We start from the raw sequence: 14897 nt of genomic DNA on the forward strand, positions 1-14897 counted from the left end.
TGAGCCTGTCTTTCCTCATTTAAATGTCAAATGCCCATTATTTTTAGATCATTTTGTTCTGGTTTCTTTTTTGTGTTTCACATGATCAGAAGGATGGTGTTCTCTATGTTTGCATGTGTGGATGTTAAGTACGGTCCCCTGGGCTACGGTGTGTTTTATTTAGAGCATATTATGTAAATGCTGAATTAATAGCGGCCGGCACCCAGAGCTCACCACATGCTGGCTACCGTGCTGGCTGGTCCGCACGCACTTGCTCACCAACTTCTCAGACAGAGGCGAGACAACCAAGGCTTACACGCAGAAATGGGTCCATGGTTGCTCTGCTGGTGGGAGAGCCCACGTCTGTTTCCTGCGGAGGCCCCATGAGGTGTGGAGCCCTGACACCCCTCTCCCATTGCAAAGGGGCAAAATGACAGTCCCAGAGGTCTTGCACCTTGCCCACGCTCACAGGGTCAGAGGTAGACTCAAAGCCAGGCCTTTGAGCAGCCAGCCTCGCACACCCTGGAATCCTCTTCCATTCTCGGACCCCTGCCCTTCTCCAGCTGTTCTAATACCATTGGGGGCGAAGTTCCCACCACACTGGAGGTGCTCCTCCTCCTCTTTGCCTGGTCCTCCTTTTCTAAATCCAAGGCCAAACGCGTACCCAAGGTGCTTGTAGACTCCTCAGAGTGTGAGTGAGTGAGGCCAGGCCAGCGTGGAGGCAGGCTCTGAGGGTTGTTGGCGCTCAGGCTTTTGCTTGTCAACAACTGGCCTCAAATGCCCAACACTTCGCCCCTCCCAGGACTGGTCCTGGTTTCTCAGTGGGGGAGAGGGCAGCTCATTCCATTCAAAGCATCACGGAGTGTCTCCCCTGGCTTGGGGAGTGTTCCCCCACACCCCACGAGCAGCAACCCAACCTCTCCTCCCCATGGAGAGGGGAAAGCTGGCTCTGGGCACCCCCACCCCGGCCTGCTGGGGAACAGAGGGAGCAGACGGACCACGATGATGCTGCTGAACTTTGACCCAGGTACAGAGAATCGGCTTTCCATAGCTGGATAAGGCGAGACAGTGCCTCAAGGGAGGTACTTTGTTTAATTTAGATTCTGAGTTAATGCATGTGACTCCCAATTAATAGCGTATGTCAACAGTTCTAAAATACTGATACATTACGGGGACAGTCTAGTAAATGATTTACCTTGTCTTGTGCTAAAAAGAGGATTTGAGCAGCCAGTAAGAATCTCAGTAGACTTTTAAAAAGAAATAGTCTTGTTTAACAGTGATCTCTTTTATTGTGGTAGAATTACGGGATTGCTGTAGCATTCTGGTTTTTTCTGTGTTTTTAAATGTCTTAAAAATAAATAGTCCTTTAAGGATATGTGATTCCACTCATCCAACACATATTTAAGTGCCAGGCATGTGAGGGGTGTGGGTGGGGAACAGAATAGGCTCATGGCCCCTGCCCTCTTGGGACTTAAATTTTAGTGGAGAAGGCAGGCAGGTATCTAGAGATTGGGAAGCTTCTTGTGATGGGAATAAGCAAATAAGCGGATGGGTGGGCTGGAGGTTAGCGGGGGCTGGGGGAGAGAAAAGGGCAGCTGAGTACAAGCAGCAGGGAGTGAGGAGAACGGTAGGCAGGCAGGAGTCAGATGCACGAAGCCTGCAGACCACCACAATAAGGAATTTGAGGTTTTGGTGACGTGAACAAACCTGAGACAGTAACTGTAAATTTATAAGGACTTGTTAAAGTATATCTTAAACTAAAATTTTAACATTAAAATCCACTTCAGAGATAATAAAAGTAGCATGCTTGCTGCCGTCCGTGAATTCATGGTCCCCTCTAAAAGTCTAAGCTCTTCCCTGAGTAACAGTTCTGCCCGGGGCAAACCCTTTCACGCCTTTCCCCGTGTGCCGTGGTCCCGCGGATCGGCCCTTGCTCAGGCACGCCAGGCAACTTTTGAGAGAACTGGGCTCAGTTTGATCTGGAAATACAGCAGCCTCAAAGGAGAAGTTACCAGCCCTGAAAGTTGATGACAGCCAAAGCTGTGAGCCTCGAGGTTTCTCTCAGAACAACACAAAGACTTGTGATTGCCCAGCCAGTCGGGCATCTACGTGCTCTGGACCCAGAGTGGGCAAGGCCCGGGGCCGGGGGTCAGGACCCTGGGACGGAGCACTGCAGCACCAGTGGTATGGCCCTGAGGAAGTCACAAGACCTCTCCAAACCTCCGTTTCTGCCTCTGTAAGCTGGGGCCTCTCTCGCAGGGTTATTAGGAAGGTCAAATGGAAGAAGTTGTGGAGGCGTCTTCAGAACCATAAGCATCACTCACGTGTGAAGTGCTGTCATAGCTAATGTGCTTCTGGCATTTTAGGTCATAGATTGAGGTCTTTCTGTGGGTTTTGAACTTTAGGTCTGAGGGCCCATTTTTGGGAGAGGCAGTGTGTAAAAGGACGGGAAGATAATCATTGATATTTGATATTCTACCTCCGCTCTAGAGAGCCTTGCCTTTGGCCCGGCCTGTGGGCTGTGGAGCACAACGAGGCCCTTTGGACTCTCCCCTGGCCCGAGCTGTGTGGGTTCTGCTCCTGCTTTGAGTCTCCCTGGAGCTGTCTAGAGCACAATCCAGGCCCTTACCCTGCCCTGGAATTATAACCTGAGCCAACCTGGCTCAGCCAAGTGCAATTCTCAGGGAACCTGTGGTTGGAGCCAGCGGGAACCACTCAGAATTAGAGCGTTTAAGAGCCAAGGTGTTGGGGGCCCCGAGAGCTGGGGTCAAATTACGCATCTGGCACGACTCGCTGTTGGCCTCTGACCCTCAGGTGTGATGGGGTGGGGGTGGGGGTCCTGCTGGTCCTGCACCTAGGGTGGTGTTAGGGTTAAGTGAGGTCGTGAACATCCACCCTAAGACCTGCAGGGCTCAGCTTCCCCACTGGCAGGAGCGTTCGCCAGGCTGGGGGGCAGAAGGCGTGCTGTGTTCTGTTCAGCCCACACCATGTCTTCCAGAGTGAGAGAATTCACATATGAGTCCAGATTTCCAGCTCCTCTTGCGAATCGGGCGGTCTCCCATTCAGACCCGTGTGCTGACCACGTCCGGCCTGGACGCGAGTCGCGGGGCAGGGCTCCCTGCAGTGTCGCCTCCAGCCCGCTGCTGGTTTCCGTCCCCGCCCACTTCCTCCCAGGGAGACAAGGGTTCAAAGTCTGAAAATAGACCTGGTGGGGTCTGCTGGGCTGCGGGCTCTTAAATGACCTTGCCCTTGTCCTCCAAGAACTCGGAAACCAGGCCTTGGGGAGGCAGAACTGTGCTGTCTCTCCCACATAGTGGAAGGACAGGAAACAGCCTTGCCTTTCCCCCAGGGCATAGGTGTCCTAGTCAGGCAGGCTCACAGCTGAGTCTGACACTAGCTGTGTGACCTCGGGCACACTTCTTAACCCCTCAGAGCCTTATTTCCTCACCGACAAAGAGGGTAATCGAGTCTGGGTGCTGTCGTGTGAAGCAAATGATGCTCAGCTTAACGTGACCAGCCTGCCTCCGGGTAGGTGTTTTGTACACACCAGATTCCTTCCCCGGGCAGCCTGGAAAAAGATGACTTATCAGCTGCTGGGATATTAAAACCAGAAGCTTTGGGGGCATATTTAAAACTTGCTGAAAACAGCAAACTTTTAAACTGTGAAGTTTGTCCAAAAAAATTGCTTATCTATAAACAAGTGTGTTTTAACTTGTTTAAACCATATTTCAGTTTTGAAACCTTTGATGTGAACAGCTTCGAACAGTTTTGCATCAATTACGCTAATGAGAAGCTGCAACAGCAGTTTAACCTGGTAGGTGACTTTTCTGCCTTCTGGAAGCTAGTTCTCAGCCCAGTGTGTGTGCCAACAGGCCTCTCCTCAGATCCTGGCATAGTGTGGGGCCATGCTGGCTCATGGCACCACTTTGTGGCCCTATCTTGAAATCACACCTTCCCAGCCTATTTCATCCTATTCTAGTCCCCTGGCCCGCTGCTCGGCTGCAGTCCATCACCTGCCCTGCTTGGTCACAGACCCTCTATGCAGCCGAATGAAACCAAATGATTGAGTTTCCTAAAGACCCCACGGCCTTGCAAGCTCTGTGCTGTAACTCACCTGCTCCTGTCCTTTCCCATCCCTTCTTCTTCACCTGGTAAATTCTTGCCTGCCTTTTGAAATTCAGCTTCTCCCAAACAAGTCCTGAAGAAAAAATAATGTGACATCATGCAGAGCATGGACTTTTGCTCAAGGTGAACTGGGTTTGAATCTCTGCTCTCCCACCTTCTTCCTCTGGGACCTTAGGTTCAGAGCCTCAGTTTCCTCTTTGGGAAAAAATGGGTCACTGGTATCTGCCTGCCTAATATTGTTGTGAGGAGTAGACCTAACACTGAATCATACTCAGTAAATGTTTCTTTTCTTTCCTTTTCCCCACTTTGGAATTAATCCATGTATAACATTAAATTTCATCCCATTGCAAATGTATGTTTTGTTAGCATTCTCAAAGATTCCCTGGAAGTTTAGCATTTAATAACTATAAGTAAAGTTTATTCCCAGTAGATATGCTGCGTCACTCACCTGAAGTCACCCCGCCATCGTTTGCATTCCTCCCCCCAACCCCAGCCCCCATCACTACTGTGCTCTCTCTGGCCTCTATGAGAGCCACGTTTCTCAACCTCCTATTGGGCTTCCATGCTGGCATGGGGATTCTTCTGTGGGAGGCTGCCCCTCCCCTCCCTCCACCTGCAGCTGGGATGAGCCTGAGCCAGTCCTCAGGGAAGCCTCCCTGATACCCTTATGGCCTGAACAAGTAGTGAACAGAGCTCTCCATGTTGTTGGCTTCTCACATGGGCCCCACGGCCAGCATTCTCAGGCAGGCTGGCTCCCCCGCAGCCAGAGAGGCTGCATCTGTCTTGGCTAGTGGCAGTGCTGTGAGCAGGGAGGGATTGCAGGACCCCCTGAGGACGCTCGGTGTTGGAGGCAACAGGACGTGGGGGCCCACTCAGACCAGGTGGGAGGATCACATTAGGAGCTCGGCAGCATCCATCATGGGTAAGGACGGTTGCCTGCACCTCAGGGTCTTCCCTAAACATTGCAAACCAGTCAGGTATCTGCGTTTGGTGCTTACGTCTTAGACTTTGGAAGCCCACTTTAATCTTCTGTTTTATTTTCTCTACTAACTTCTGGACTTTCAGCATGTCTTTAAACTTGAACAAGAAGAATATATGAAGGAAGATATTCCTTGGACTCTGATAGATTTTTATGACAACCAACCAGTTATTGACCTGATTGAAGCGAAAATGGGTATTTTGGAGTTACTGGATGAAGAATGCTTGGTAACTTAAAATTTTTTTTGTTCAACTTCTGTGTAGTAACAGATAAGAATATTACAAACTGGATTTTTTTTTTTTTTTTTTGGTGTACATGTAAATTGTTGAAGTGTTACCCAGTTGGTTGGATGTTGATGCTGGGACAGCAGTCCGTAGCAGGAACACCAGAGGGCCAGCTGAGCCTCCCACCCTCATCGTGCGTAGCCCACCATCGGGTACCACGCACAACCTCTCAGGTCATGTCCAGCAAGGAGGAGCCCTTTGAGGCTCTCCCTAGGTGTATTTAGAATGGATGTGAAAATAGCAGGTGACCTCACACCACTTGTTAATTACATGAATTGAGTTTTATTTCCTCATTCTTGTGAGTCATCCATTGGGGAGTGTAGCTGAAAAATCAACATCATACAATTCAAGAGAAGAGGTCTCTAGTTCTCCTGTTATAATTTCCCTCTAGGAAGAGCACCTTTACAGTGAGCCAACCTAGCAGTGTCCCTCATGGGGCCACAGGGACAAGTAATCCCCAGGAGAGTACTCGTTTTTTGGTTTAAAGATTGTATTTGGGGTGTTGTATGTAAGTGATGAATCACTGATTTCTACTCCAGAAACCCATATTGCACTGTATGTTTACTAACTAAAATTTAAATTAAAAAAAAATAAATAAATCATTCCAAAACTTAGTGGCTTAAAATAAAATAATTAAAAAATAAAGATCGTATTATGATGTTTAAGCATAGATTTAGTTTCCAGAGATTTGTTTCAAAAAAAAAAATCATTATGTTGAAGACTAACTGGCCTTTTCTCCCTGGAATTCGCAATGCCACGCTTTTTCTCACAGATTCTCCTCTCTGGTACCACCTGGGTTTCAGCCCCTACAGTGATACAAGATTAAAGGGCTGGCAGCAGGGTTGAGCATTCTGGAATGATCTAGAGAGGGCAGGGTGCCCAGGCCAAGGCAGCCTCTAGGAAATATTTGTACCTACTCTACACAGACGTTTGCTACGCAACCAGTGTCACAAAGAAGCACGCAGGAGTCGTTTGGACACAACAGGAGATTAAATTCGTTGAGTTTGGGCCGAATATCACTGATCGCTTCTATATCACCAGTATCAGGAACAAGTTCTGCAATTATTTTTGTTTGAGGAAGTGGTTATTAAATAGGCTGTAAAGGGGTAGCTGAGTGGCTCAGTCGGTTAAACAGCTGCCTTTGGCTCGGGTCATGATCCCAGGGTCCTGGGATCGAGCCCCGCATTGGGCTCCCTGCTCAGCGGGGACTCTGCTTCTCCCTCTCCCTCTGCTGCTCCCCCTGCTTGTGCTCTGTCAATCTCTGACAAATAAATAAATAAAATCTTTAAAAAATAAAATAAAATAAATAGGCTGTAAAATGAAAAGAAAAGCTATTTTTCTGAGGTGGGGATGAAGTGGGGAGGATTACATTTAGGTGCCAGTCTTTCCCCATTCAACTGAGAATAAAAGTCACATTCATGTAATGAAATCTAGGCTATTTTTTTCCTGAACCTTTAGACTTCTTTGGGAAGAAATAATAGGAATACTGCCAATTCTGCAAAAATAAATTTCTTCATTCTTGAGTTATATGATATGTCCCTTTCCTTCTCGCTTATAACATTTTGTTTTTCTAAAAGGGCATTATTGGTCCGTATAAATGGCACTGTAAAGGTTGTTAAGATCACGGACAGATGTGTGCCTAGAGCTGCTTTATAAGAAGGAGCCACAGATGTAAGGAGCTCACTCTGAGATGTCCGCTCACCTTGGTTTGTCAGAATTAGTACTTTTCTGTGCCCCTATTCATCTCTCAGCTCTAGTTTTCTTACTATTTGGTTTGCTTTTCTCTTGCAGTTACCACATGGAACTGATGAAAACTGGCTTCAAAAGCTGTATAATAATTTTGTCAACAAGAACTCTTTGTTTGAAAAACCCAGAATGTCAAATACATCCTTCATCATCCAGCACTTTGCTGACAAGGTACAATGAGAGTCTCGGGCGATGCTGTCTGCATTGGAGCCGGAGGGGTTTCCTAGATGCAGCGGGCAGGCCGGGGGCTTCTCTGGCCGGATTCAAGTCACACTCAGTGCATTGCTGTGATGAAGGAGACGTGCGCTTGTCTCCTTCATCACAAAATTGTGTTTAACAATTTTTAATTTGTTTCTTGTCGCAAAATACGAGTTTCCGCTGTAGTGCTTTAAAGATAAACGTGTGGCTAGTGGATCTCATTTCTGATTTTGGATTTCCTGGGAATTCATTAGTCTCTTATCAGTTTATTGCCTCTATGAAATTGTTATAATCAAGACAGCATAATTGTTTTCTATAATGAAAGCTGTATCTTTTTTTGAGGTTTTTCTTTTTTACTAAGTTGTAATATATTTATCACAGTGGTAAAGTAGGCTGGCTCAGGATGTTGCATTTTCTAGATGATCTTTATTTTCGTCTTTATAGATCTATTTTTTATGAAACATATTACTTTAATAAAAAGGAAAAGTTATTTAAAAATTACATTACAGGGGGCGCCTGGGTGGCTCAGTCGTTAAGTGTCTGCCTTCGGCTCAGGTCATGATCCCAGGGTCCTGGGATCGAGCGCCACATCGGGCTCCCTGCTCAGCGGGAAGCCTGCTTCTCCCTCTCCCACTCCCCCTGCTTGTGTTCCCTCTCTCGCTATGTCTTTCTCTGTCAAATAAATAAAATCTTTAAAAAAAAAAATTACAGGGGCGCCTGGGTGGCTCAGTCGTTAAGCGTCTGCCTTCGGCTCAGGTCATGATCCCAGGGTCCTGGGATCGAGTCCCACATCGGGCTCTCTGCTCGGCAGGAAGCCTGCTTCTCCCTCTCCCACTCCCCCTGCTTGTGTTCCTGCTCTCGCTGTCTCTCTCTCTGTCAAATAAATAAATAAATAAAATCTTTAAAAAAAAAAAAAAAAAAAAAAAAATTACATTACAGAATGCTTAGAAAATAGGGAAAAAAAAAGAAAAATCACCATAACCACTTGCCATAAACATATGTTCTCATCTTGTTTTCCTTCCCGAAGGAAACTCTTGCCCTCAGAGCATTTGCGGTTGGGTGTTGCTCCTAGGGCCTGGCCAGTGCCTGGGGATCATGGGACCAGTGCTACTGCTGGGGGTCAGGGTGTGCTCATTGTGACTGAGAGGGCAGGGCAAGGGACAACGAGCTGGAAAGTCGTAATGACTTTGTGGGCTAGAGGAGCACTGTAAAAACCTGCTAGCATTTTTGATTCCTGAAGAGATGAATGTGAAATGAATGATAATATCTCAGGTTATATTTTCTAGTGGTTGTCTTTTGCAATTCCACAGCTGGGATCCCATGGGGGAAAGGCAGGGGCAAAAAGGCATCAGACATATGGGATTTACTTCGAGACCCTCTTCATCGCACTTGGTTTCTGCACATTTAATCCTCTCACCCCTGGCACTTCCAAGAAGTCCCTCTTAAAAGCAGCATTTTGGGTGGATTGCAAGTTGCTGGGAAGAAACCACACACGTTGTAAGGTTAGCTTAGGTTCTCAGTTTAATTAGCCAGGAAAATGCAATCATTTTGAAAATGAGATGGCTGTGCTTAGATGCAGCAAGTCAGCCTATCTTCCCAAGGTCCCCAGAGCTCCCAACAGAGGCTGTGACACTGTCCCCACAGATGGTCTTATTACACTGTTATACCTTTGTCCGTTTAAGCCAGTGGCTCACACCACCAGCCTGGAAGAATTTATCCAGCAACCCAAGGTCTTCATTCACAAGGGGGTGTTTGCACATAGCCGGTGTTCCTGGTTCTTAACCCAAACTCTGCCCAGCAAGGATGCTTCCTCATTTAGGGGGACAAACCAGAGTACTTGCTCAGGGGCCCGTGAACACCCTCTCTGCCCCCAGATTCCAGCATTTCCCAAAGCCTGTTTCTGCACAGTTATTAAATTGTATTTTAAACATATTTTCTAATTTGTGAAAAATATATATCACATAATAAACTATGTAACCCAGAGGCATAAACTATTGGGGTTTGAATGTTTAAGCAACCACCCTGGGGTTTGAGGGATTAAAGAAGCCCTTTGGATCAGAAAGGGCCGCATGGAGTTTCTCTAAGCCAAACTGAAGCAGTGCAGACATGTACCCACTCTAACCTGACTCTGAGGGCTTCGGTGGCCCTTGAAAACTTTGTGGTCAAATGGTAAGTTTTTCTTTCCTTTCTACCATGTTAATGCTGCTTTAGGAAAATATTTCTGTTTGAACCCAAAGGACAACACTGAGCTTTTTTCCTCCACCTGATGGCTTCAAAGGCAGAGTGAACCTCAAGCACACACCTCTGTGTGTATTAACTGCACACATTGCAGGGAATGACTGGTCACCTGTAGCTAGAGGGAACCGACAGGTGAATACAGCATGATCAGTGACTAGTGAGAAATCCAGGCAGTGGGAGAGCCTGGCTCTTTCCATCAGATGACATATTCCCAGCTTCCAAAGTTTTATTTAAATGGCTTGCTGTGATAAACAGAAACTGAATCTCTTTTTAGAAGATTGCCTTTTTAGCCCCTTCATTAATCATTGTTAAAAAAGAAAAAGAGACCAATTCTGTGGTACTTAGATGCTGTCTGCTTTTGTTTCTTTGGAAATAATTAAATCCTTTCTCTGCATAGGTAGAATATAAATGTGAAGGTTTCCTTGAGAAGAACAGAGATACTGTCTATGACATGCTGGTTGAAATCATGAGAGCGAGCAAGGTTTGTAAGGTCCTAAGAGGGTAATCAATGTTATTTGTTATGTAACTTGACATGGACTAGATGTGTATCAGGAAAGAATAAGAAATATGTGGGTGTGTGTACTGTCTTGCAGTGGCAAACTGTAGCTCAGACATAGAAAAAATAACTGTTTCAGAATTGGGACTAAAATATGTATCAAGCTTCTGAAAGCATCCAAATAAATATCCACTAGATACAAAATCAGAAATCAAATGTGCAGATGCCAGAGAAGGATAGCTAATATATAACCAGTTAAAGGACCACAGTTTACATTTGATTCATCCACTCACAAAGATTTATTTAGCACCTACCATGTGCCAAGCACTGGTACCAGATTCCAGATACAGCAGTGACCAAGGCGGTCAGGGTTCCTGCCCTTGTGGAGCTCACATTCTAAAGGGAGTGACATATCCTAACCACGTAAGTAGCAATGGCAGGTAGTGCTAAGCGTCCAAAGGAAACCAGGGCAAGACAGAGAGAGGGTGACCTGGTGAAAGGGGCGTGGGCTCCAATGTGCAAGCTGCTCGAATCCACAGTTCCGTATGAGGAGTAGTGTCACCAAAGGAATGACTTCTGGATTTTTCTTTTCCTCTTCGAATATTTCCTTATGAACATTTGAGAATAAGAATATTCCATACACAGGCCTTCATTTTGTGAGTATTTGGTTAGATCATATTTATTTTTCTTCTTTTAAAAGATCCCCAATCCAAAAAATAAAAAATAAAAAAAAATAAAAGATCCCCAATCCTTTGTTGATATTCAGGTATTTTGACAATTTCCCAAATGAGCATGAGCCCTTCCCCTAACCATCATAAATTAGTCGCAGGCATGACAACTTCAGTTATTAAAACTGATTTATGTTAGAGAATTCAGTGTGGAAAAGGCCTGCATCTTGTGTACAAAATTAGTTGATTTAATTCACCAATTGCTTACTCGCCCCCAAGCGTACCCCGGGGTCCGTTCTAGAAGATGGATACAGATCACGTGAAAGCACAGATGGGTCTCTGTGCTCAGCACACAGGCTCTCAGAGGTGTGGGATGTTCAGACCCACTGGTTTCACAGCAGGGGCATATAAGGATTCGTCAGGCAGGGATTCTCCTCCAAAGGAGATTGTCAATGTCTGATTTAAAAGAAAAAAATGAGTTTCACTCTAAGAAGAAAAGACACTTGAAGAAGTAATTGAAGCATGGTAGAAAGTAATGAGTATCTTAGAAGAAGATTATCTTATTTAGAAGAAATTGGAATTAATTTGAGTTAGGGCACAAATTTTTTTTACCTTTTTTTTTCTTTAACCTTAATCTAAGCAAGTGAAGGGGATAGAGCTAGAAAATATTTTAACAGAACCTCGAATAATGGTTAGAGTTTGGATGTGCAGGGATGAAAATGTGAGGTAGGAGGGGGGAGATTCCAGGTGTAGAAACAGCATACAGACCTACACACCCATACAGACATTCACACAGATTTCCTCTCTGCTCATATTCCTGGAAAGAAGCCATGCGTCATCTCAAGGGAGGACAGTCCTCTTGTGGGATTCAGATTTGGCTGAGATTGGTCAAGACTGCTAACCTCACTTTAAATGGGCTTGTTGTGACCATTTATGTGGTTTGTATCAGGTGACGACTGAGAGTGAACACCTTTGGACATTGAAATCCTCTCTGTTCCTTCCAGTTTCATCTCTGTGCCAACTTTTTTCAAGAACATCCGGTTCCTCCTTCCCCTTTCAGTTCAGCGATCACCGTTAAATCTGCAAAGCCAGTCATCAAGCCAAACAACAAGCAATTCCGGACCACAGTGGGGAGCAAGGTACCCAGAAAGTATCTGAGGGCGAGGGGGCCGGGCCCCACAGGGAGCCAGGCAGCAGTAGGGCCCACATTCCAGGCCTGGGCACGGGCACTGAGCTGCTTCACATCTAGTATACATGTAAGTGCAAAGAAAAGCCACAGTTCATCATCATCATACCTCAGCCTCCAAGGCTACACACACCTGAGCCAACCACACGTTCACACAATAACATGATTTACCAAGTTCCCTGCTATTTGGGAGAATTGGATAGAGCAGCATTCTGTCCAGAACATAGGACATGCTAATAATCACAGTCGTGGTTTGAGAGCTTTCACAGTAGATGTTTATGCATGAAGTTAACTTTTCTCCTTAATTTACCAAGGTTAGGCCTTTTTTTTTTTTTTTGGCCTTGATTTGAGCATCAAGTTCAGTGTGACCTTTATTCTCTGACCTTGTTTCCTAGTTCCGCAGCTCTCTGTATTTGCTCATGGAAACCCTCAATGCGACCACACCCCACTATGTCCGATGCATCAAGCCAAATGATGAAAAATTACCCTTTGAGTAAGTGTTCCTGTGCGGCAGAGGGAAAACACTGAGGAGGTCATGTCTGTCACGATGTTGGAGAATTTGTTTGTCAAGTATTCTCTTGAACTTTACTGTTTCTGGGTGTTTTAATGATTCAGAACAACTCCGTCCTTTCCATATACTCTTAACCAGCACAGCCCCTCTAAGGAGGCTAAACCACCTTGTCTCCAGGATGAAGCTAAGGGGCTGGCTTTGAAAGAAGAGTCTACAACTAAAGTTTATGCAACTGAGAAAGCCAGAGCGTTTCCTTGATTATAAGAAGAATTTGTGTACAGCATGGTGACTAGAGTTAATAATACTATATTGTGTGTTTGAAAGTTGCCAAGAGAGTAGATCCTAGGGCGCCTGGGTGGCTCAGTCGGTTAAGCATCTGCCTTCGGCTCAGGTCATGATCCCAGGGTCCTAGGATCGAGCCCCGCATCGGGCTCCCTGCTCCGCGGGGAGCCTGCTTCTCCCTTTCCCTCTGCCTGCCGTCCCCCCCGCTTGTGCTCGTGCGCGCTCTCTCTCTCAAACTCTCTCTCTCAGATAAATAAAATCTTTGAAAAAAAATAGAGTAGATCTTAAAAGTCCTCGATACAGAAGGAAACTGCGGTAACTCTGTATGGAGATGGGTGTGATCTAGACTTACTGTGAGCATTTCACAATATATACAAATACCGAGTCACTGTGTTGTACACCTCAAGCTCCTGTGATGCTGCCTGTCATTTATACCTCAGTAAAAAAGAAAATTTGTTTTTTGAAAGAAAGTTGGTAGAGGAACAGAGGTTTCGCCCTCAAACACGGCGTGAGACGTGAGACTTGCTCTCTGGCGCCCCGGGGAACCCCCAGGCTCAGGAGCGGCCTTGCAGTGTCTTTGAGCTGACTAGAGCGGAGAGGTGTCCGAGGGGCGTGACCGGCCCGGACGTGGCGAGTGTGTCCGTGGGCCACCAGACGCTCAGACCTCAGCCGGAGGGTGTCCTGTGAGGGGAATTCTAGCATCACGTGGGCACCTGGACGAGGCGGGCGGGGACGTTTCCTCTGCTCGGGTTGTCATGCGAAGCTGAACCAAAGGCCCTTTCCTTACAAGGCCTTCTCCCTGTTTCCACTGTCAGAATCCGTCGCTCCTTTCTCCGCGACCTCGGTCAGCTTCCGGAAGTCTCGCGGAGCTGCTGTTTTCGTTTCCCCTCCGACAGGGATCCATGGAGTAGCTGCTGGGTGCCTGGCGTGGGGATCGGTGTGGGGATCGGTGTGGGGATCGGGTGGGATCGCAGAGGCGGACCCCACTCCCCAGGGCGCACCGTCCAGGCGGCTCTGCCACGCTGCTCGTGGGCACGTTTGTCCGTCACGACGGCTTAACCCATCTCCTAATACCCGTCTTCTTTCAGGTTCGACTCCAAAAGGATTGTTCAGCAGCTGCGAGCCTGCGGCGTTTTAGAGACGATTCGCATTAGTGCGCAGAGCTACCCTTCCAGGTTCGTTGTCACTCCTTGTTTTGGGGGGAAAATGCCCAACTTCAGGTCTGCTGAGAACCAAGGGAGCGGCTGCCAGGCTTTTTGTCAGATACTTGGATAAGATGCCCCCAAGATTTTTCCCACTGTGCTTTGCGGAGGCCAGAGGAGGGCCACTGACAGGCGATGTGTGGGACAGGGGCTGCCACCACCCCATCACCAGATCCCACGGCTAGTGAACACCACCCGCTGCCTCCCCACTGCTCCTGGGAGAGGGAGCCGAAGGGGGAGGAGAGCACAATTGTTGGGGCAGAGTGTTAGCGGAAATATGGTATGGGGGGCGCGCAGGTGTGCTCAGGGTGAGGTCAAAGGTCAGTGCCATCATCCCAGAACTGACTCCACCCCCCCACCACCGCATCAGCAGTGGGATCCCCAGACATGCCACGCTTCCTTCTGACACGCCTCCTTAGATCCCCTTTGACTTTGCAGGTGGACATACATCGAATTCTACAGTCGCTACGGTGTGCTCATGACCAAACAGGAGCTTTCCTTCAGCGATAAAAAGGAGGTGTGCAAAATGGTTTTACACAGGCTCATCCAGGTCAGTCTTGCTCAGCTCCTGGAATGACCAGCTCTTCCCATCCCTACCCGCCTGTCTCAGGACTGTATTGTCATGAATGCCAAAGAAGAAAATAGCCCCGAGCATTTGTGTGCTGGGTCAGAGCAGACACGCTCACGGGAGCATCATCTCTTGAGGGTAGGAGTCACCATTAGGGACCCAGACTCGAACCCTGGCCTCCCTCAGAGTCCTCCTACCCTATGTTGTCCTCCCACAATCTAAGGAGCTTCGATGGGCCTAGCTTATATCACACGGTCAACTGAGCTGTCTCTGCCCCAGGAGGGTCCCAGATAGGCCACTCCGTGTGGATTTGGGTCATTGCTGCAGCAGTAAGTTGTGATGGGAAGGAAGTAGGGACAGAGGTACCATGGCCAGGAAAGGGGTGGTGAAGACAAACCAGACCTTTCCAGGCTCTGCTCTCCTGTAGAAACCACA

The 14897-nt window shown here is 47.2% G+C and overlaps 1 protein-coding gene across 1 annotated transcript in view; it reads left to right on the top strand.

Annotated features, from left to right (window-relative positions):
• MYO5C (myosin VC) overlaps positions 1-14897 on the top strand; it is an 89727-nt gene that overhangs the window by 33133 nt on the left and 41697 nt on the right. Inside the window, exons 11-18 of the mRNA XM_036116647.2 lie at positions 3712-3793; positions 5170-5310; positions 7159-7284; positions 9947-10030; positions 11718-11852; positions 12295-12392; positions 13781-13867; positions 14333-14444. Of these exons, the coding sequence (XP_035972540.2) occupies positions 3712-3793; positions 5170-5310; positions 7159-7284; positions 9947-10030; positions 11718-11852; positions 12295-12392; positions 13781-13867; positions 14333-14444 (865 nt within the window). The remainder of the gene's footprint in view (positions 1-3711; positions 3794-5169; positions 5311-7158; positions 7285-9946; positions 10031-11717; positions 11853-12294; positions 12393-13780; positions 13868-14332; positions 14445-14897) is intronic.

The sequence above is a fragment of the Halichoerus grypus genome, chromosome 8, assembly GCF_964656455.1.
Source record: "Halichoerus grypus chromosome 8, mHalGry1.hap1.1, whole genome shotgun sequence".
NCBI lineage: Eukaryota > Metazoa > Chordata > Mammalia > Carnivora > Phocidae > Halichoerus > Halichoerus grypus.